Source organism: Meles meles, chromosome 17 (genome assembly GCF_922984935.1).
Source record: "Meles meles chromosome 17, mMelMel3.1 paternal haplotype, whole genome shotgun sequence".
Classification (NCBI taxonomy): domain Eukaryota; kingdom Metazoa; phylum Chordata; class Mammalia; order Carnivora; family Mustelidae; genus Meles; species Meles meles.
In genome coordinates this window covers 20401976-20425320 of record NC_060082.1, presented here as the reverse complement: position 1 = coordinate 20425320, position 23345 = coordinate 20401976, and the positions used below count along the sequence as shown (strand labels likewise).

At 33.3% G+C, this 23345-nt stretch overlaps 1 protein-coding gene across 1 annotated transcript; it reads right to left on the bottom strand.

Annotated features, from left to right (window-relative positions):
• Window positions 1-2483: 2483 nt before the first annotated feature.
• On the bottom strand, window positions 2484-21777 carry RGS18 (regulator of G protein signaling 18). Its single transcript, XM_045981919.1, has 5 exons — window positions 21484-21777; window positions 20663-20764; window positions 19530-19591; window positions 5447-5613; window positions 2484-3945 (listed from the first exon to the last, which is right to left on the bottom strand). Exons 1-5 carry the CDS (start codon window positions 21600-21602, stop codon window positions 3688-3690), a joined length of 708 nt encoding a protein of 235 aa, XP_045837875.1. The 5' UTR covers window positions 21603-21777; the 3' UTR covers window positions 2484-3687.
• Between the last annotated feature and the right edge of the window lie 1568 nt (window positions 21778-23345).

Below are 23345 nucleotides of genomic sequence, written 5' to 3'. Positions count from 1 at the left end.
TCTGCCTAGTTGTGATTTCTGTCTGTTAAATAAATAAAATATTAAAAAAAAACATAATTTAAATGTTCATTTTTTATATCATTAACTTTAATGATATAAAATCTGTTACTCATTCTAGTATTTATATGTAGCACATATAAAGTATGAAAGAAGCAATGAGATTTTTTATAAAACATAATAATAAATCAGTGGCTCCAATTAAATTTTATTAAAATGATTCAACCAAATATTCAAAAATTAAGGTAGCTTCTATTTAAAAATGAATTTAAGAGATTAACATATAATATATGGCACATATCCTCAGTATAAAAGCCAAATACCACACTACCTAAATGTAGTTTTATATAAAGCATAGCTTTCAGCTGAATATTGTACTATGCAAATTTTGTCAGATAATGTACCATGAAGAAAGTTTCTCACTCTCCCTTTCACTCTTTAATTCACCTCTGAATGTCCAGTGCTAACAGTACCAACCAAACACAAAGTGTTCAATAAATATTTGTTCATACATACAATGTGCTACAGAAGGTGGGTTGGCTATGCTATATTACCTTTCATTATTACTTCAGGTAATGTAAATGAGTAAACCTGTGGTTAAAATGGTAAGTATTTTTGTGTTTGCTTCCTCTTTTATTGACCAATGATAATGAAAAAGCAAGGAAATTAAATACAGTAGGTGTCACACAGTGAAAATAAATTTAATGTGTTTAAATTTTAGTTGATGTTATGGTTAAGTCTGAGCATTTTGGGGAGTATATATCTTGAATATGCTTTGTCCTGTTTTTGTTTTTTTTTCTCCAGGCAACATTGCACATAATTAAAAAGATTTTTTTCAGCTTTGTCTTTAAAAGAATATTTAAGTTTATAATTCTCCAATATATTTTTATGTGGCTAAATATCATTATTTAATTTTCTATGTGGGGTAAAATGATAAAAGACTTGGTGAGAGCAAGAGTTATCCCCCTATTTATCCAAGAAAAGCTCATTATTCTCAAAGGACATTTATTTGATTTTAACATAAAAATTAGGAAAATTTATAATTAAAATATGATATTTAAATTCCAAGAATAATTCCCATATTTGTTCACACACTAAAGTCAATTAATATATACTTGATACTTTACAAACATTTTAAATTTAATCATCTTAAGAACACTGTAAATGTTTTACTTCAGTATTATAAATGAGAAGTTGAAATTCAAAATACTTAGGAAGATTACCAACATACTACACTTGATAAGTGGCAGAGCCAAGATTTAAATAAATATATGCCACACTCAGATAAAAGTATGCCTTTACTCTTTCCTGAAATGTGAGCTTTCCTCATAATGCTTCCTTGTGCTTCCATTTGATTCCATAGTCATTTATTGGACTTCTATCATGTATAAAATATGAGAGCATGGGTACTGACTTTTGTCTGTGAGCTTCAAGATACTCCAAATTATCTTCAATCCATTTAAAGAGATTGGTTAAAAAAAATGTAAGCTACATTTCCTGTTGTTTCTTTCCTTTCACTTATGTCTAAGTTTTCTACAAAATTACACTTTACTATTAGATCAGTATCTCATACTAATTTTTACTCTGAAGTTTTCCTTCATTAACATACTTATTTGCCATACTTTTCCTTGCTTGGACGTCAATCAAAAGGTGCTTCGGAGAATATCAGGTGGTCTACTTAGAGACCAAAATGTAGAGACCATAGAAGATAGAGGATTAGAATCAGAAACGCTGAGCCTTTATATTTAAAAAAAAATGTGTAAGGTAAAGATGTTCAAAAGTAAATGAATTTCTGAAGCACACACATCTGTTTAGGTCGTCCAAGCATTGAGGTTCTCAAGTTCTCCAGCTTCCATGGTATTTCTGTAATGCCTTCAGCCAGTGCTCAGTATCGTCTGCACACTTTTACTTGGCGTTTTCACTTCTCTAATTGTTTATTTTGTTTCCTGTTTGGGACCATGTTTTCCTTCCATGGATATAAGTTCTTTGAACTCAGGCATTAAGTTCATCAAAATGTCCTTCTATGTTTTTGAAGGGTCCCACTGAATTCTTTAAACAAGATATTGGAAAAGTATTACAAATGAAAAAGCTGCATATATTTATTTGTGGTCCTAGAACAATGCTGTTATAATCAGCCCATTATTTTTCCAGTGAGATCAGAAAGCTTGTGTATCAAGTCTTAACTGTGCATGAAGCAATCAGATTCTTTGAAAAGACACTTCTACAGAAAAAGAAAATACAAAGCAGCCAAAGAAAAATTAAAAATCACTTTCTTAGTTGTTTTTTGAAATACATGATACCTTGTTTTCATATTTATAACAGTATAAAGAATTGAATTAGCATTAAGATCAGTGACGAAACACTTTAATACTTTCTATCCCAATATCATTCTAAAATAAGAAAATATGTCTGTGTGTAGTTTGATGACAGAAAGGATAATCAACAATCAGCAAGAGCATTTAGTGACCAAATAAACATTAACTGTATGAATGAAGAAATTAAAAATATTTATTACTATAGGTGATCTGAGTTTTTATATTTTACATTTCAACTAAAATAACATTTGCCACAGCCAAATGTATGGCATCTTTAAATACAGACATTTACATGTAACACACATTTAAAATAAAATATTTCCCTAAAGCAGAGACATATATACTTATTACATACTCTTATTTGAATAATATCGCATTAAATGACTCAATGAGATTTGGAAGAAAAGCAATCAATGGGGAAGTACTTTATTTACAGGAGCCAATGTAGCAGATGCACGAGTCTCTAGGGTCTTGGACTCCTTGCTTCTTTACTTCCTCTCATTTCTAATTCTTATCCCAGTCCTAAAAGTCCAAAAAAGAAACCTAACTACTTCTGGGATAAACCTCCTCTGGGCCTCATTCAAACTACTAATTGCCCACTACTTTAGTAGCAATTTCTGCTAGCAGATGAGAAGATGCTCCTAGCCCCAACCTTGGAGCTATATATAATATGGTCAGGTTTCTACGACTACTAGAAATCTGCTCTGTTTACTGGGTAAGCCTCTGTTCATTTAAGGATGAGCCCAAATGTGGATCCCATTTTCAGTTATCAATGTGGGTCATGTTTAACCTGGAAGTTCTACAGAGGTGAATGTGTCTTCCCCAAAGTTCCTGTTTCTGGCTTATAACTAGAAGTGATACATTGTTTATTCTTGAACCAGAGTTAGTAACCCAAGAACAATGATTGTCCTCTCCTATTGTAAGAACCAGATCACCTCTACTCTCTGTGACTGAGAGTGAAAGAGTCTTCGTCATTATGGAAAATGTGTTCTGTATGTATGGATATCTGAACATTAACTTTTTTTACATGTAGAAAAAATATCCAAAGTAGATATTTGGTCTAAGTATAGACAATTTTGCAAAAGCTTAACTTTAGCTCAACTTTACGGTCTTATAACACATTCTTATTACTTCTTTACTTTCTTTCCATTAAGTAATATGTTTTTCTGATTATGAATGGAATTAAGTCAAATGGAGGCTTTACAGAATATATTGGCAGATATAGTATGTGTTGTTATAATGTAGGTTTTGATTTACATTTTTAAAATCCTTTGACAATGCATTTTATTTTAAAACATACTCATTTGTTAGAAATAAACATGCTATATCTTAAAAGCAGATTACAAGTTTGCCATCAAAATGAACACAATTTTCTTTATAACCAAATGGCAACATCTGACTTTACATCTTGGAACTCTGTACAGGTGAATGAGCGTGATCGTCTTCTAAGATTTGTTGGTCTCTGAGGTCTTCCTTCTGTCAAGTCTAAATACATGTCAGATTTCAGAAAACGTGTGTAACTGTCTTGTTCCATAAGCTGATACACTCTGCTTTGCGCAGCATCAAAACTGTGTAGGGTAGGTTGAGTGATGCTCTTGGTAATGACTTCTTTGGTGTGAAAATCAAGGTTAACCTGGATGATAATAATAACAAAAAGTATGATTATGGTCAATCTACTTAAGTAAACACTTTTGAAAAACAAACAGTGCGGGACTGATCCAATGTTGGAGTGGGCATAAGGCACTTGGTTGCTTTTGTGAATTTTTTGTTTGTTTGTTTTGTTTTTTGTTTTTTGTTATAAGTCTAGGGATCCAGTGATTTACTCTGGGGTGACATTTCATCTGGCTCTTCTCTTCCTTTGCTCCTGGTCCTTCTCACTCTCTGCTAATTCAGAATAATGAAACATTGTAAATATCATAAAGACCATCAGGTTAACCCATTTTCAACATGGAAATGAAACTTCATAGAAATTAAATTATTTTGAATGAGGGCAAAGGGTGACTTGGGGGCATATATGGGATTTCCATGCAGGGCTTTTGTTTTATCCCCGTGCTCTTTTCATTTTATTATGATGCCTTCTCACAGGCAAGAGTATGCTAAAAATGGATATCTTTTAAAGACAAAAAAAATCCTTTAATGGTTTTTTATCAGAGAACTACTGCTATATCTGATTCTGATAGATGTTAAGTTTTCATTTAGGGTTCCTTCCTTTTCCCTCAGGGGTAACACTATACAACTAGCTGCTTTTTAAAAAATTGTTTATAAAATTGGCCCTGGGAAAAACAGAATAATGCACTGAAACACAGAACAGATTGAGACATATTGATACAAGAAAAACAATCATCCTTCCATGTGAAATGATATCCACATAAACAATGCTACCTCATGGACATATTAATTTATAGTGAAACAGAACTCTTAACAGTGATATATTACCAGTCTTACCATTTCAGCAAAGAAACACTATTTATTGAACACATAATAAAAATATAGAAAGTCTATTTAAATTATTTTTGAGGGCAGTCAGGTAATATTTGCTAGTTGTATAGTTTTATTGCTATAGTTTATGCAGTTGTATCACACAATTATCTCACATTGTGCTCGCAGCCAAAATCACGACTATTTTTTCACTTGAACCATTGTCAAATTAGGTTTTGCTCATCTATCAATTATGAAATTTTCTTTTAGTCTATCTTAAAATGGAGGAATAATTATTTTGGGACAATCAAAACTTCACATAGGTAGATGAGCTCACACTAAAATGGTACATTATACAACCTTTTTAATTTGTCTTGCCTTCCTCACTTATAGAAATTGTTTTGATAAGACATTGCCTATGCTTAGGTGATTAATATGGTTAAGTGAATGAATTTAAAGGCTGCAAGTAATTGTATTTACTCTTAGTCTAGAATAAAAATAACCCCAAGGAATGACTTCAATTATACTTTAACTTTCATGGCGAAGCCTTACAATGCATTTTGTTTGTATGTAGGAATTTATATAAATATCTGAATTTGCTTCAATAAAATCTTGACCTTTCTGATAGAATATATGAGGATACTGATTTGATAAAGACAGATTCTCTCAAAAAATTTTCAAGCAGTTTTAAATTTTTACAATTATCTTTACTGTACCTCTTGTGGAGCATCATTCTGTATAAATTTCTCATATATTGCTTTTGCTTTAATGATAATTTGTTGAGGGTCTTTACTTTTCTTGAAATCTTCACAGGCTATCCAAAATTCAATGTTTTCCTCACTGAATTCAGTTTTAAGGAATGTGGTAAAAGTCTTCAGTCCATCTACCAGGAAAAGAAGTGATATATTTTAACTATACAATATTAATGCTGAGGAATTGGCTATGTGATTTTTCCCCTCCAAATATGTATAAATTCCAGTTAGTAACATGCAGTGTGATACTGGTTTCCAGAAGAAGAATTTAGTGATTCATCACTTACATACAACATCTAGTGTTCATCACAAGTCCCCATTTTAATACCAACACATCCCTCCACCCACCTCTCCTTCTGTATTGTACTACTTGATATTAAAGTATAACTGCAAATATTAACAGAATCATCATTGGTTTCCAGAAGTAGAATTTAGTCATTCATCACTTACATACAACATCTAGTGTTCATCACAAGTCCCCATTTTAATACCAACACATCCCTCAACCCACCTCTCCTTCTGTATTGTACTACTTGATATTAAAGTATAACTGCAAATATTAACAGAATAGCTATGTCTTCCCTCTAATGCAGTGAAGAAACACACATGTGCACAATATATGTGAGAGACCTCATATAAATTAGCTGCAATCTTCACAATTATAAAAGTATTAATCCGGTTGAAATGAGGCTGATTATCATACATAGACCTGAGGAAGAGGGACAAACCCTTACTCTGGACATTGCTTTGGGTCTCTTTCAGGTTCCTCAGTGCCTTCCTCAGGGATCTGGGGGCTATTCTACAGAGCCAAGAAACTATTCCCCCTGAAGCCCATTCTCCTCTTACCCCCTACCCCCACTTCCAGACTCAGGACCCTGGAATTCCCTATCTAAGAACTCTATGTTACCAAGGTTTGTACAGTCCTCTTCCCTAAGTTCATTGACTAAAGGCACACAGACTCAAAAGTATGTGTACCCTTAGGATAAGACTTGAATTTGAAGATTGAGGTGTCTACCCAAATATGCAAAGAGGCCTTTCACAGTATGGAATTGAAACATGAGTAGAAAGAGAAGGAAGGTAAGCATGTTGCTAATAGAACTGTGAAAAGTCTGAGAATTTTATATTTAAGCCTAATGGTTACACAGTACATTTATAAAAATAATAGAATGAAATATGTATTTTTAACAGTTTGTTAGCTTGACTTATTGCTCTTAAGCATTTAGATATGGGGTCTCCATTTTTACTTCTGTTCTGAGCTCCATCAATACTAGGCATTGGTATCAAGTCTTGTGGAAGATGGCCAGTGTTCAAATTCATGTTTAGCAAGTTACTATGTAGTCCTGAGTGGAATACATTTCTCTCGTTGCCTCAGTTTTTCACTATTTAAAATGAACACAATGATGATACTTACCTGATCATGCTATTTAGACAATTAAAAATATTGATTTCTGGGAAAGATGGAGTAGGAAGACCTTCACCTTTTCCCACAGATACAACTAGATAGCATCCATAAAAGTATAAATAGCCCAGAGAATGACATAAGGCCTGGCAGAACAGACTCCCCACAGCTAAATGCAGACCCACAAGACTGTCTGCAGGAGGGAGGGACACTGCAGGGACAGAGAGGGGAGAGAAACAGATCCTCATGCCAGACACCCCAGGCTCAGCCACAATAGTAGAACACATAACACACATAGGAGACACCCCTGAAGTGCCAGGTTCTCGGCAATAGGAAACATTGCACTACAGGAAACCATAGGATTTCTTCATAAGACCAGCACTTTCAAGAGCAGATGTAGTTGACGTTCCTAAAACATAGAAACAGACACAGACCATTAGACAAAATAAAGAGACAGGGGATATATCTCAAATGAAAGAACAGAACAAAACAGAAAAATAGACTTAGAGAACTCAGCACTATCAAGTGTAATAACTTTTTCATTATATGGATCCCAGAAGAAAAAGAGAAAGGGGGGCAGAAAACTTATTTGGAGAAATGATAGCCAAAAAATTCCCAAATCCAAGAAGGAAACAGAAACCCAGATCTAGGGGGCACAGAGAGCCCCCAATAAAATCAACCAAGGAGGTCCATACCAAGACACAAAGTCATTAAAATGGCAAAAAGTAGAGATAAAGAGAGAATATTAAAAGCAGCAAGAGACAAGAAAACAATTACATACAAGGGAAACCCTGTAAGTCTATCAATTCCTTTTTCAGCAGAAACTTTGCAGGCTGGCATGATATATTCAAAGTGCTAAAAGGAACAAAACAAAATAAAACCGGCAACCAAGAATACTCTATGCAGCAAGGTTATCATTCTGAAAAGGAGAGATAAAAGAGATTCTCAGACAAACAAAAATTAAAAGAATTCATGACCACTAAATCATTCCTACAAAAAAATGTTAAAAGGAGCTCTTTGAATTAAAAGGAAAGACCACAAGTAGGAATAAGAAAAGTAGAAAGCATAAAAACAGTAAAATTAAGTATATCTATAAAAATTGGTCAAGGGATTCACAAAATAAATGGATACAAAGTATGAGACCAAATACCTAAAACATGGAGGGTGGGGGAGAGGAGTAAAGTATGCATTCAAATGTAAGCAGTCATCAACTTAATATAGACTATTATATACATTATATAGTAGATGAAAACTTAATGGTAACCACAAATCAAAACAAAAAATAGATAGGCAAAAAATAAAGACAAATGAATCCAAGTATATCATTAAAGAAAGCAAACAAACCATGAGAGAAGAAAGCAAGAGAGGGGAGAATTAAAAGTATTAAAACATACAAAGTATAAGTGATTCTGGGAAAATTGGATAGCTTTTTACAGAAGAATGAAACTCAACCATTCTCTTACACAATACACAAAGATAAACTCTAAATGGATGAATGACCTCAATGTGAGACAGGAATCCATCAAAATCCTAGAGGAAACCACTTAGACATTGGCCACAGCAACTTCTTTAAAGACACATCTCCAAAGACAAGGGAAATGAAAGAGAAAATGAACTTATGGGACTTCACCAAGATAAAAAGCTTCTGCTCAGCAAAGGAAACAGTCAATGAAACAAAGAGACAACCCATAGAATGGGAGAAAATATTTGCAAATGACACTACAGACAAAGGGTTGATATCCAAGATTTATAAAAAATTTCTCAAACTCAACACCCAAAAAGCAAATAATCATGTCAAAAAATGGGCAGAAGACATGAGCAGACACTTCTCCAAATAAGACATACAAATGGCTAACAGACAGATGAAAAAGTGTTCATCATCAGTAGCCATTAGGGAAATTCAAATCAAAACCACATTGATATACCACCTTACACCAGTTAGAATCGCAAAAGTTGACAAGGCAAGAAACAACAAATGTTGGAGAGGTTGTGGAAAAAGGGGAATCCTCTTACACTGCTGGTGGGAATGCAAATTGGTACAGCCACTTTGGAAAACAGTGTGGAGGTTCCACAAAAAATTAAAAAATAGAGCTACCCTATGACCCTGCAATTACACTACTGGGTATTTGCCCCAAAGACACAGATGTAGTGAAAAGAAAGGCCATATGCACCCCAATGTTCATAGTAGCAAAGTCCATAATAGTCAAACCATGGAAAGAGCTGAGATGCCCTTCAATAGACGAATGGATAAAGAAGATGTGGTCCATATATACAATGGACTATTACTCAGCCATCAAAAATGATGAATACCCAACTCTTGCACCAACATGGATGGGGCTGGAGGAGATTATGGTAAGGGAAGTAAGTCAATTAAAGAAAGTCAACTATCATATGGTTTCACTTACTTGTCGAACATAAGGAATAGCATGTGGAGGACATTAGGAGAAAGAAGGGGAAAATGAAGGGGCAGAAATCGGAAGGGGAGAAGAATCATGAGAGACTGTGGACTCCAAGAAACAAACTGAAGGTTTTAGGGGGGAGGGGCGTCGGGGGATGGGTTAGCCTGGTGATCGGTATTAAGGAGTGCTCAGATTACATGGAGCACTGGGTGTTGTACGCAAACAATGAATCCTGGAACACTACATCAAAAACTAATGATGTTCTGTATGGTGACTAATATAACACAATAAAAAAATAAAGCTTTTAGTAGTTTTGAATATATTCACAAAGTTGTACACCCATCAAAATAAAAAAAAATAAAACATGCGAAGTGCTTAAAATGGTGACTGGCACATAGTATTATACTTTGTGTGTTTTGATGATGATGATGTTAATGGCCTTGATGACTATCTTTTATTTAAGGCTCAGTCAGGTAAAGTTTACATAGTTAGAATATGACAGAATTAGAATTCATCCCTAAGACAAACTAAAACTAGTGCTCATTCAAGTTTTTATGATATTCTACTTCTTTTGGCTTATACACATTTTTTTAAATTAAACTTCTTTATTTTGAGAAAATTATAAATTCACATGTAGGAGAGAATAGACATCCTATGTACTCTTTATCCAGTTTCCACCAAGTACCTTTTGCAAAACTATACAGTTATTATTGAACAGTACAGGGTTAGAAGTGCCAAACCCCACTGCATGCAGTCAAAAATCCACATAACTTTTGACACCTCAAAAACTTAACTGCTAATAGTTTACTATTGACCAGAACTGTCACAAATAACCAGTCAATTAACATATATTTTGCATATTATGTGTACGATATACAGTATTCTTACAATAAAGTAAGCCAGATAAAAGAAACTACTAATAAGAAAATCATAAGAAAGAGAAGAGGTTAGATTAAAATCTAATCATAACTACATTTAAGTTATTGTCCTGTATTTACTTACAAAATCCAAGAGTAATTAGACCTATATAGTTCAAACCTCAGTTGTTTAAGGATTAACACTAATAAAATATCACAAGTAAGATAATGACATACTACTATTTATTACCCATTGAAAAACATAAAGAAGTGGGTTTTTAAAAATTTATTTCATTTAGAGCAGAATTATTTCTTAAATAGATTATTTTGACAACCTTCTAATTAGTGACCCTTACTCTAGTGACTCTTGTTCCCACACCCTCATAGGTTATTATTGACATTGTAGTCAATAGTATATTTCTGTATACAGACTTCATCATGTTTCTTTACTTTTTAATATTTTCCAGTAGTGCCTTTCATCTCTTTTCACTATCTTTTTCACACTTTAAGCTTCAGGTACTTAAAACATTGTGCTATAGTTGCTTGTTCACTTGTGTTTCTCACACTACGTTTTAAGATTCATGAGATGAAAACTCTTGTCTAATTTGCCACCAAACTTTGCAGTTGTGGCTCCACAAGGACCATGATTTTGTTACAAACATTACCCTAAGAGCCACAGGCCTTATACTAGTATTGAGGCAAATCACAAAGAGATGGTTTCAGAGCATCAAATTGGCCATAAAAAATAAAGAGGATCTGTGGGGGATATAATGGGCTGCCAGAAAAATAATCCAAAACTCTTTAAAGGAAGGCAACATAGTCTAGACTCCTCTATTTTCTTTTATGCTCACATACAATAAAAATTTATTAGGCATGAAAGAAATGCCTAATGTGACCCATTATTAATAACAAAAGGAGTCAATAGAAACTGACAACAAGGTATCCAAAATATTTGAAATAGCATACAGACAATAAAAAAGCTATTATTAACTTGTTGAAGAACATAAATGTTAAAAAAGACATACTGAGTGAATAGATGCAAAAACTCAGCAGAGAAACTGAAACTATAGAAACAATTAAATGAAAAGTCTAGAACTGGAATAAACTAGGGTAAAAAATTCATTGAATGGACATGACAACAAATTAAAGACTACGTAAGAAAGGGTGAGTCAAGTAGAAGAGAGCTGAATAGAAATTATTTAATCTGAGGAAAAGTAAAGAGGTAAAGAGTAACAACAGCAAAATTATGGGACAACCAGAAAATAAGATGGTAGCTATATCAATGATAATATTACATTTAAATAGACTATATACTCCAATTAAAGGTCAGAGATCATTAGACAGATTAAAAATTAAAACTAGATTATATACTGGCTACAAGAGACACATGTTAAAAATAAAATACTAAGGCGAAATAAAAAAATTAAAATGATACACAATATAGGTGCTTATCATAAGAAATCTGTGTAAAAACAATCTGATGTGGCCTGACAAAGTGACTTCACAGTAAAGAGTATTTCCATTTCATAATTATAAAGTGGTCAACTATTACTACCAAATAATAATCCTAAATATACATGGACTTAGTTGCAGAGCTCTGAAATACATGAAGCAAATTGGCAGAACTGAAAGAAGAAGAAATATTTACAATTACAGTAGATTTTAATTTTAATTCTGTAGATTTTAATTCTGTTCACTTATAAATTTATAGAACATGCAGACAGAATATTAATAAGGTTATATCAAATTTAACATTATCGGGGCACCTAGGTGGCTCAGTGGTTCTGAGGGCTAAGTGCTGCTTATATACACTATCACATTTAACCTTCACAACAGATGCTAGGAATATGCCTTATATTCATTTTCATAGATGAGGAGACTGAGATTCAGATAAGTTCAACTTACCCAGATCTCACTTTTCAAACAAACAAACAAACAAGTTGTAGAAGTGTATCTTTCTAAGGAAGGCAACATTTTCTGTGGTAGGTACAGTAACAGCCCTCCATAGATGTTCATGCCCTAATTCCCAAAACCTGCGAACATGTTACCTTACATAGGAAAAAGGAGCTTTGCAGTTGTGAGTATGGTTAGGGACCATGAAATAGGTAAAGTACCCTGCATTATCTAGGTGGATAATCTAATCCAGTCTGAGCTCATGAGTCCTTAAAAGTGGAAGAAGAAGGCAAACGAGTAAGTCAGGGAGATACATGAGAAGGATTGTTACTGACCTTGAAGATGAAAGGAGATGGTCATGAGCCAAAAAAATGTGGCTTCTAGAGGGTATGAATTGTCATGAGTTTAGAGCCAGCAACATAATGGAGACCTTGGTCCAAAACTGCAAAGAACTGAATTCTACTAAAAACCTGGAAAGGGATTCTGCCCTAGACCCTCCAGGAGACAATCACACCTCGATTTTTTTTTTCTCCCTGATAAGACCTATACGGTACTTCTGACCTACAGAACTGTAAGATACTATATTTGTGTTGTTTTAAGTCACTAAAGTTAGGGAAATTTGTTATAGCAGCAAGGGGGAAACTAATACAATCTTCAAACTATGTTTTTTATTTCACCATATATATTTTTATATTTCACGAATACATTTTTTATTTCCCCTATATATAGAACTTGTCCTCTTTGTCATGAAGCACCATTTTTTATGTCATAAGCATTTTTTTAATAATTTTTTAAGATTTTATTTATTTATTTGACAGAGATCATAAGCAGGCAGAGAGGAAGGCAGAGAGAGAGAGGAGGAAGCAGGCTCCCCGCTGAGCAGAGAGCCCGATGTGGGGCTCGATCCAAGGGCCCTGAGATCATGACCTGAGCTGAAGGCAGAGGCTTAACCCACTGAGCCACCCAGGCGCCCCTGTTATAAGCAATTTTTAAAATATGTTATAGAGATACAGGAACAGAAAATGACATGACAAACCATAGACACTTCCAAAGTATTGAATTTGAGATGATTTCAACCACTACCATGACAAAAGAATCATGCAGCTCTATCCCACTGTTCCTTCCATTGGTGTTTTCACTGGAATAAGGGGAGATTTTTTTTTTCTCTATAAATTAATCCAGAGCACCAGGTGCTAGTTAAACATTTGTGAAGAAACTAGGAAGACGCTACAAGAATTTGAGAAGCTATCATTTAAGATGGACAAGCAAGTCAGAACTTGTTAAGCACCACCCTTTTAAAGAGGTCTTGGTGCTAAGCAATTCCTGAATGAGTTTACAAACTCTAATCACTGAGAATAAGCAAGAATGATCAATATAGGATATTTAACAACTTTTCTTATTTTTTAGTTTGTGCTTGATTTTCAAGATTTATTTCTTAATGCTATGTAGTGTGCTTTTCTCCAAATATAGAAGGGAAATATAAATGGGTAAAATTCTTTGAAGTATTTTGATACATAGAAGATTTTCCTCAAATACCTAAATATGTATATGTTTCAGGGTCAAAATAAAATGCCTGCAATCTTACAATGAGACAATAGTCTGTCCCAGATTAAACCTAGTTTGGAAAGAGGACAGTAAGTATAAGCATTATTGGGACTGTAAAGAAAGTCACATTGACCTAAGTGAAGGAAAAAACTTTGCTGATTTCAACTTATGCTATCCATATGTCATGTATAAGTATGGTTGATCAGTTTTTAAATGCCAAATTATTCCTAAAGTGAGTTAATAAATGTTATAATTTGGGGAGAATATGACCATTACTTTTCCTATTAATAGATCTCAATTATAATAAAGTGTTTTGCACTAAACATCTAAAAGGAATCATCCATATGCCAGGCAACTGAAATTGTTACGTATTAAAAATAACTTTCTTCACCTTTTATTTATAAAACACCTAGTATGAACATGAGGACTGTATTATATACTGAAATGCAGTAATATTAATTAGACATTTTAGGTGGTGGTTAAGGTCTTGACACATTGCTATATGCCTTTTATTGGCCCAGCTCCATTTAATTTTCATGTCAACCCTACTGGAGCAACCCATTTTTACAGAGAAGAAGTTGAGGTACAAAGAGTTAAGTTGCATACTGAAAAAAGCAAAAGAAAATTAAAAAAAAAAATAAAAGAGTTAAGTTCCCCTAAATTTACAGCTGGTAAAATACAGTGCAGAAGCTAGAACCCAGATGTTTTTTGTTCAAAGTTATAAGCTGCCATCAAACAACAAACTCCCTGCTGCTGAGGAATATGAAAGTCAATGGGTGGGAAAGACAGGCATTTATAACCCAAGGATTAATGAAGGACATTTGTGGGGGTTATTCTGTTTGGAGCCACAGAGGAAAATCAATTTGCATGTAATCCAAATAGAAACTTTCAAAAAAATAAAATAAATGTTTCTTAATATATGGCCCTTTACTAATTCACAAAATATAAGTGTCAACTATGTGCCAGCCACTGTGCTCTGGAATATGCGTAAGACCTTTGTTACATGATTAGTCTTGAGTTTCATATAGACGTTCAGAATGAAGTCACAGAACTAACAGTGGGAAAAGTGCTATGTGCTGAAAGTGCTGATAATGGGTTAATCGAAGTGAATGGGTTCTGTTGGCAAAATATGAATATAATAAGGAAGAATAAATACTGATTCAAGAAATGAATTAATAATGAAGGAGAAAGTAGTTCATTTATTTAAAAGTTTAAGTAAATTACTTTTTTAAAAAGTAACATGCAATGTTGTGCAAGATTATTCCAGCACCTTAGTTACTTCCTGTTTCTCTTACTCACTTCAGGCAGCTACATTAAGTCAGGTCACAACGGAACCATTTGCACACAGAAGGAGTAACTTACCAAACAGTCCTTTAGAAGGCAGCAGTGGTGAATGCAGCTGCCAAAAGTGCTTGATGGAACCTGGGATTAGAATTCACACTGGAAGAAGCTGGCTCAATGTGTCATACAAATATGAAATGCTTGTGATTGCATGTTTCTAAATTGAAACTCTGGCATCTGTTGGAGAATTTTTCTGATGCCAAGAAATCAAATGAAACAAAAAGTCAAGAAACTCTCAGGTTGGCAACCCAAGTACAGTATTACTAGGTTGCATGTTTCCCCCTTAAATATTTAGCATCATAGCTCCTGACCTGACACAGGATGTTGTGGTTACTTTTGCAATAATGATGTATTTATGTGATCCATTTATAATTTAGACTGGATTTTACTTGCTTTTATCCTGAGACAGATTAAGAAATTGAGTGTTTGTTATGGGCCAGCCTGATTCAGAAATTTAACTTTGCAGAACACTGGAATCCTTTATCTTGCAGAAAATCAGTAACTGAAAATTGGGAAGAGCAAGCTGAAAAGCCACAAGGTAAAACGTGTAAGGAGAAGTACTCATTTCCTTCTGCAAAAGTGAAGTACTCATTTCCTTGCAGGCTTTATTCAAAGTCAGTAGTAAGTATTTTCCACAGTACAATCGATTTATATTTTTAAAGCAAGGGGGAGCCATAACTTACATATCCTACTTCTCTCATCATTATGAATTATTCTCAGAATCAAGTTTTGTAGAACCACAATACAGGTTGCAAAACAGTCCAAGCAAATATTCATTAATGAAAAGGTAAAAAAAAATTGGAATTATTTGCAATGACCAGAAAATATACAGTTATGTAGTAGCTGGACCGAGACTCCCTGCAGGAAATAACATCCTCTTTCATACATCTTCAGTTAACTGATTGAAGATGTGATGGTTAGAAAATCTCTATTTATAATCAAGTGCTCTTAAATATTCTAGGTGTGTGCCTATAAAACCCTGCAAAACTTTCAATAAAGTTTACCAGCAACTAAATAAGTTCAAACTCTGACCTGTTATCTTCTCACAAATCTTGTGCTCCCACTTCTTTTTCTCATCTGTAAAAGGCACTGTCATCTTCCTATTAATATGGAATAAAATCTAGAGATTTTTGGCTCATCCTTTTTCTTCATCTCTTCATCATCTCACTTCACAACACACACACACACATTCAGTCACCAAGTTCATCCGTTTTCTTTCCAAAATAGCCCTTACTTTGAGGTTAGTTTTTATATTGTAACAATCTTGTAGGTAGTCCATATTACATGTATAGAATTCTACTTTTCTGTCCATCAGTTTTCTAACAAACTTTCTGAACTTTTCCCCAACTTGACTTTCCAATGTGTTTGTTCACTAGTCTGCGTCAGTGAAAGTGAACTGGTTCATTTTCCAAGTTATATCAAAATCTCTTATTTCTCTAGCCATTTTCCTGCCTTTTTCTCAGCTCAGGAGTTATTTTTTCTTCTGCCTGTTGAAATCCTGAAAATCACCCATATAATCTCTTTTAATAATTTTTAAAAGGTTACATGATACATTGCAAGTTAAAAAGCATTTTTAAAACTATTTAGCTAATTATTTTCAAACATATATTAGCAGAATTATTTTACTTTCAAAGCTATCTAATGTGGAAACATATACATATATGTATACAAACACACAATATACAATACATATAATACCATTAGAGTTGATTTGCTAACTTTATATTGGTAACATTTACTTTTATAAGGTCAATTAATAAGAAGACTGATAACTAAATTTGAAATTGGTGATTATGAATCATATATAATCTGATATAGCATTTAGAAATCATTGATTTCATATGTGTAGTTAAATTATAAATTTTTATGATTCATTTCACAATTTCAGAAAAATTTGTCAATAAATAAGGATGTATGTTCATATCTGTATAGAAACAAGAGGAACAGTCTTAGAATAGACTTAGATTTATGGAAATGTTATGAAGACAGTGCAGTTTCCTTATACCCCACAACCAAGTTTCCTCCTATTAACAACATCTCATATTGGCAAAGTACGTGTTATAATTGATAAACAAATACTGATACGCTTTTATTAACTAAAGTCCATACTTTGTTTATATTTTCTTGGATTTTATCTTCTGTGTTTTTTTTTTTTTTAATTTTTAAAAGAGCTAAACTACATTTGAAGGATGAAGTTTGGATAAAATAGCCAGATTATCAAAACACTCATGGATTCTGTCACTTCTGTGGAATTTACCTAAAACCACGCTCTTTCTATTTTAGTCTCATCTGTCTACTGTCTGTCACCCTAAGCTTCCCTTTCTTTTTCAAATTGTTTCACAACAAAGAAATTACTCTATTTTTAATTCCCTAAATAAGTTGCACTGGTTAATTCCCATGCTTATGTTGGTTCTGCACTTGGATGGTCTCTCTCCTTGTCCAGCTAGTGAATTTTGATTAAATCCCCTAAAATCTAGAGTAAGAACCATGTCTTCTGTGGTTCCATTTCTAAAGTTGCTAATAATTAGCATAGATTGCTTTTAATATCAGCCATTTTTGTCAAAATAATAATCAAATTTCTATTGTATTTTGATTTGTATTTAGTTTGATTTATCACTGCATTTCCCATTTGGCTAAATTTAATACAATTTCCTTTTCCTTTATATAGACATGACATACAGAATTTAAGAAACTTACTCATTTAACCACAGGGGAATTTTGTAAAATTTGATAAAGTCTTTCTTGAAGTGCATATGTGTGTGTGTGTGTGTGTGTTAATGAGTATAAGATCTTTCCTTCCTTTTTTTGTTTGCCTGGAGTCAAGACAGTAGAAATGAGCTGAATTTAACCATTGCAACCAAAAGACATTTTTAACTGATTATTTTATGCTTTATAATTTAATATTACAATAAGCTTTGCAATTAAAAATAATTGGATTTGGGGGGATTGATTAAAAGGATACTAGTAACATAATTTTTCTGTGAATTCACTATAATTTAATTAGCAATTTGATCAAGAGCAATGAAAATAATGTCCAAGTGGGTCAGAGCTGACTTTCATTATCATGCTCAACCCTCATGATTCAAATTGTTGCTATTTTATAGTTCTTTAATATTTCCACCAGCAGAGAAAAGAGAGAGAGAAGCAGATTTAATTTTTTCCATTCAGTTCTGACTACTTGTAATACAGAATGATTACAGAATGCCGGGGGAAATTTTTCTGTAGGGCTAATTACCCTCGCTGAATCTTTCTTCTCTCTGTATGGGTCATGAGAGTAAGATGAAATTATTATGTACCAATTTATTAAGTTCAATAAATAAATACAGCTTATATCTTTCTTTTAATTGAAATTTTACCTTGTAAGTGATTTTACCCAGTTGGGAATAAACTGGATAATAGGAAAAGATTATTAAATTTATTGTTGAGGGGTGCCTGGGTAGCTCAGTTGGTTAAGGGGTTGCCTTCGGCTCAGGTCCTGATCTCACGGTCCTGGGATAGAGTCCTGGATCAGGCTCCCTCTCAGTGAAGAGCCTGTTTCTCCCTCTCCCTCTGCCTGCCGGCTCAGCCTACTTGTGCTCTCTCTGTCAAATAAATAAATAAAATCTTCAAAAAAATAAATTTATTGCTGATAATTATTTTTCATAATAGAAGTAATAATTTACACTCGTGTAGGGTCGGTTGTTGGTTTCTTATTCATCATCTCACTTAATCCTGAGAGAAATCCATTCCTATTGGAACTAAAGACATTGTTATCTCCATTTACAGTTGAAAAAGCTGAAAGTCAGAGAAAGTAGGAAAACTAACTAAGATTATGCAACCATTATGTAGTACAAGAGAATCAGAGCTCAGATCTCAAAGGAACAGTGGGCTAAACTTTTCCTAGAAATAAATTTATTTATATTATTTAAACACTTAATATTTATCCGGTGATGTGATGGGTTTGAGCCTTCAGAGATGAAAAGACATTTGCTTCCTTATAATAAACCGTCAAATTAATAAAAAAAAAAGGGGGGGGGGAGAGAAACAATCTAGGAAGCCTGTCCTGAATCATGGCCTATCAGTGTTGAACAGTCAAATAAGGACTCAATATTTGTTCTCATCTTCCACCTCACCTAAAAAGTTCATCTTAAATACCCATCTGATTCTTAGCTCAGAATTTCTACAAAATTCTGCTTTAAAAATAGATGATTAATATGAAGAGTGAAGTATTTACAAAATTTGAAAGAAAAAGTATTTTCGTTATGGTTACCTGAATTTCCAATGAAAGAACTACTTTAAATTTTAGATCAATAAAATTAACATGTGTAATCAGGTATTTTAAAATGAAGGATCTCATTAAAGGAATCAATAAATTAAAAAATTTGAAATTATTAATCACAACACAAAGAGGTAATATTTCAACTACAGTAAGTATTTTAGTAAAATCAGAATATTTTTTTAAAAATTTCCATTTGTTTTCTATTATTTAGTTATTTCTCTTCATCAGAAATTCAGATTGCTGTAAATTACTAATCAGACTACATTTTTATGACAGCCTGTTTTGTATAGTTATGTGCACACTTTGCATAATTATCCATTAAAATGTAAAGCATTTGGGGAAAAACACCACTAACCTTTATGGGAAAGCAGTTTGTCAAAAGATTCACCCCATATCACTGCTTCTTCAGGGGAGACTCTGTTCAAGAAACAAATGTTTGTAATGGAGTATGCAGAAAGTCTGTTTCTGTATCTGCTCTAACACACTGTTTAACACTGCTCTTTTCAGTCATAGGGTTTCTTCTTTTATTACTACGTAATGAAAACTGTATTTACATTGGAAACCTCAAAAACATTTGTCAACTTTTTTATTGATTTTGCCTATCAAACAATATGTTAAAATAACATTAAATATTTTCTTGTGAGTGTATAAATTATTTTATTTAAAATTGATCTTGTGTTAGGTTAAGAGCAAAGAAAAAGAAATCACGTCAATTATCTTTTTATTTTTTTCTTTATTCTTCTCTGCATATCCAGTTTAATTCAGCAAATAGAAGAACCTAAACTAACAGTAACTTTTAGCCAAACCTTTTTTTTTAACTGCAATTTCCTTGAAGCTCTTACCACAACATGCGACAATTTTTTTTTTTTTTAAACAGATACAGGAAGTTTGACTAATGAGGTTCTAAAGGGATAAGAAATACATTTAAAAAGTTGCAATACGACAAATATTTTATAGTTACAATTTAAAAGGTTGAATATATTTGTCTTGGATCTTTTACTGGTCATATTTCATTTTTGGAAAAAATTTATTTTAGTATATAAGTATATAAGGCCACTTCATTTTCTGTTTGAATGGCTAAAAATGACAAAACATTCCTTTTCATCCTTTTTTGCTTTTATACTTAGAGGAAGTTTTCAAACTACTGCAGGAGGAAATGAATAGCTCTCCTCTATGACAATATTACATTGTGAAATTCTTAAATTAATGAGTATTTCATCAGTTTATAAGGAGTAAAATATATCATCTAAAATTGACAGGTATATAATTTTAAAAGCACACCTTTAAATTTTTATAAGGTTATTTAATTTAAGCCATTAAAGTGGTTTAATTTTATGGAATATTCCTAGTTTTTTGAAATGAGATCTCTAACCTTCCTTATATTACTGTGTAATTTCCAATAAAATGGAAATCCCTAATTTCCTCTTTCTTAGAGCTTTAATGATACAATCAGCAAAATCTTCCCTCAAATAATTAAAAGTTATTCACCTTGTTTCTTTGGCCAAGTGCCCAGATCTGCTGGATTTGGTTTCTTCATGAAACTCAGGTTTCTGCACAAGAAGACTTAACCTATTTCTTTTTTCCTTAGCTCTGAAAATGAAAAAGTGTTAGCTTCAGGACATTGGCTGACAATTAAAATCTTTCCTTCTAACTGTCAAACAAACTTGGGATTGGTAATCACCTGCACACCCCTTCTCACCCACATTCACCCCCCCCCACACTCACAATGGTTTTCCTAGTGAATTTCATTCAATTTGCAGAGGAATTAGGTTAGCGTATGTGAAATATATTTTGTTTTTTTCCCCTCAGTGATTGTAAAGTATTTGAGATTATATTTCAATTAAGATTGTCACTAGTTGTTCTGTGTGGTTAAAATTGTTGCACTTTTTCAAAAATAAAAACATTTTAGGGGAGCCTAGATGGCTTAGTTGGTTTATCATCTGTCTTGGGCTCAGGTCATGATCCGGATGTCATAGGCTCTAGACTTACATCAGGATCCCTGCTTGGTGGGGGGTTGGGGAGGATCTATTTTTCCCTCTGCCCCTCCTTCTGCCCTTATCCCTGGTCATGCTCTCTCTCTCTCTCTCTCTTTCCATCAAATAAATAAATAAAATCTTAAAAAACAAACAAACAACATTTTAGACTTAACAGATGTTTACTCCTAATAAACAAAGAGACTTTTTACCCAGTTGTAACACTACATTCAACATATTTCCAACCACATACTTTAAAAACAAGTACTAACAAATACTCAACATCAATCATGTTTTTAAAAGTATAAAACTGATTTTAAAAATTACGATTTTTACCTGATTTTGGCTTCTTTGCTTGTTTCTTCTTTTCCTGAACCATGTATTAACTTGAAAAAAGCTTTTTCTTTTGATTCACACATATTTAACTGAGGAAAGAAAACCAATGATGTTTCCATCTTCTCTCTCTAAAATGAAGAGATGTCTAATTTATTACATCCTTCCCCTGTTAATGCTATTTCATAATTATACATGGTATAATAAAAAGTTATCTTAACTCTGTCAGCAGTGCTTTAAAAAAAATAAAGTAAAAATGGTGTCAAGAGCTGTGTTTCTCTCTCCACAAAAAGTAGAACTGAGGAACAGAAGTACAATTTGGTCCCAAGTTGTTTAGGGAAATGATACTACAAATTTGCAAAATGACTCTTGGTCTCTAAGATAAAGACGGGTATTACCACAGTGCAACTTCTCTTTCTAGTTAGTGCAACCAGAATGATGATTTAATAGACCCAAAGGACACTGTCATTTCCCACAGGAACTTAAAAAAAAATTTTTTTTAAAGATTTTATTTATTTATTTGACAAAGAGACACAGAGAGAGCAAGCATGAGAAGGCAGAGGGGCAGAAGGAGAGAGTGAAGCAGGCTCTCTACTTATCAGGAAGCCTAATGCACAGCTCTATCCCAGGACCCTAGGAGCCTGACCTGAGCTGAAGGCAGACGCTTAACCAACTGAGCCACTCACCCGCCCACCCCTAAAAAGTTCTTAAATGTGTATAGTATGCATTAAAATATGTTGTGGTGAAATATTCCATTGAACACTAGGAGATATTTTCCCTTGTTCTTAAATTTTTTAAACTTATTTTAATTACAATGAATTAAGTAAGTTACATTTCATTGACACAATGCAATGTAATTTAAGTTACATTTGCTTAACATATTGTATCAAAGTAAGGATATAGATGATGGAGTTTTATAGTTGAAAGAGACAGTAGAAATCATTTCATTCGATAATTTTTTTTTAAAGATTTATTTGACAGAGAGAGATCACGAGTAAGCAGAGAGGCAGGCAGAGAGAGAGGAGGAAGCAGGCTCCCTGCTGAGCAGAGAGCCCGATGTGGGGCTTGATCCCAGAACCCTGAGATCATGACCTGAGCTGAAGGCAGAGGCTTACCCCACTGAGCCACCCAGGTGCCCCTCATCCAATAATTTTTAAGCACAGGGTCATGGAATGATTTTAGACATTTAAGAAATTTTTATCAGTCCATGGTGAAAATGGGGGAAAAATTATAATATGTAATTTTTTTTCTTTTCTCTCTTTTTTTTTTTAAGGATTTATTTATTTGAGAGGGAGAGAGAGAGAGAGTGCATGTGAGTGGGGGTAGGATCAGAATGAGAGGGAGAGAGAGAATCCTCAAACAGACTCCCTGCTCAAATGCAGACCCATTCTGGGGCTCTATCCCAGGACACTGAGATTAAGACCTGAGCTGAAATCTAGAGTCAGACACTCAACTGACTGAGCCACCCAGGTGCCCTGTAAATTTTTTTTCTTAAACTACAAATATATTTATATGAAGGAATTAATTATTTTGAATTTGCCTATCTTTTTTATTGTTACAATGTTCTTTATGATGAAAGATTGTAACTAGAGATAGCAGTTTGTATGTTTGTTATTTTATGTCCTTATTAAAAAAGAAATGGCAACCTGAATTTGGTTCAGCCTCTGCTTCTTTTACTGTTTCATGACAACTCTAATATCTAAGAAATACTGATGAGTCCACAATTCACATATTATAGGAAAGGAAACCAAGAATGATAGATATTAAGTGGTTTATTCTTGCAAAGTCCCAGAGGTCAGTGGAATAGAATATCTGGAATTATCAGAGCTTTTGATAACCAGAGCATGTGATTTAGTCATTCTAAG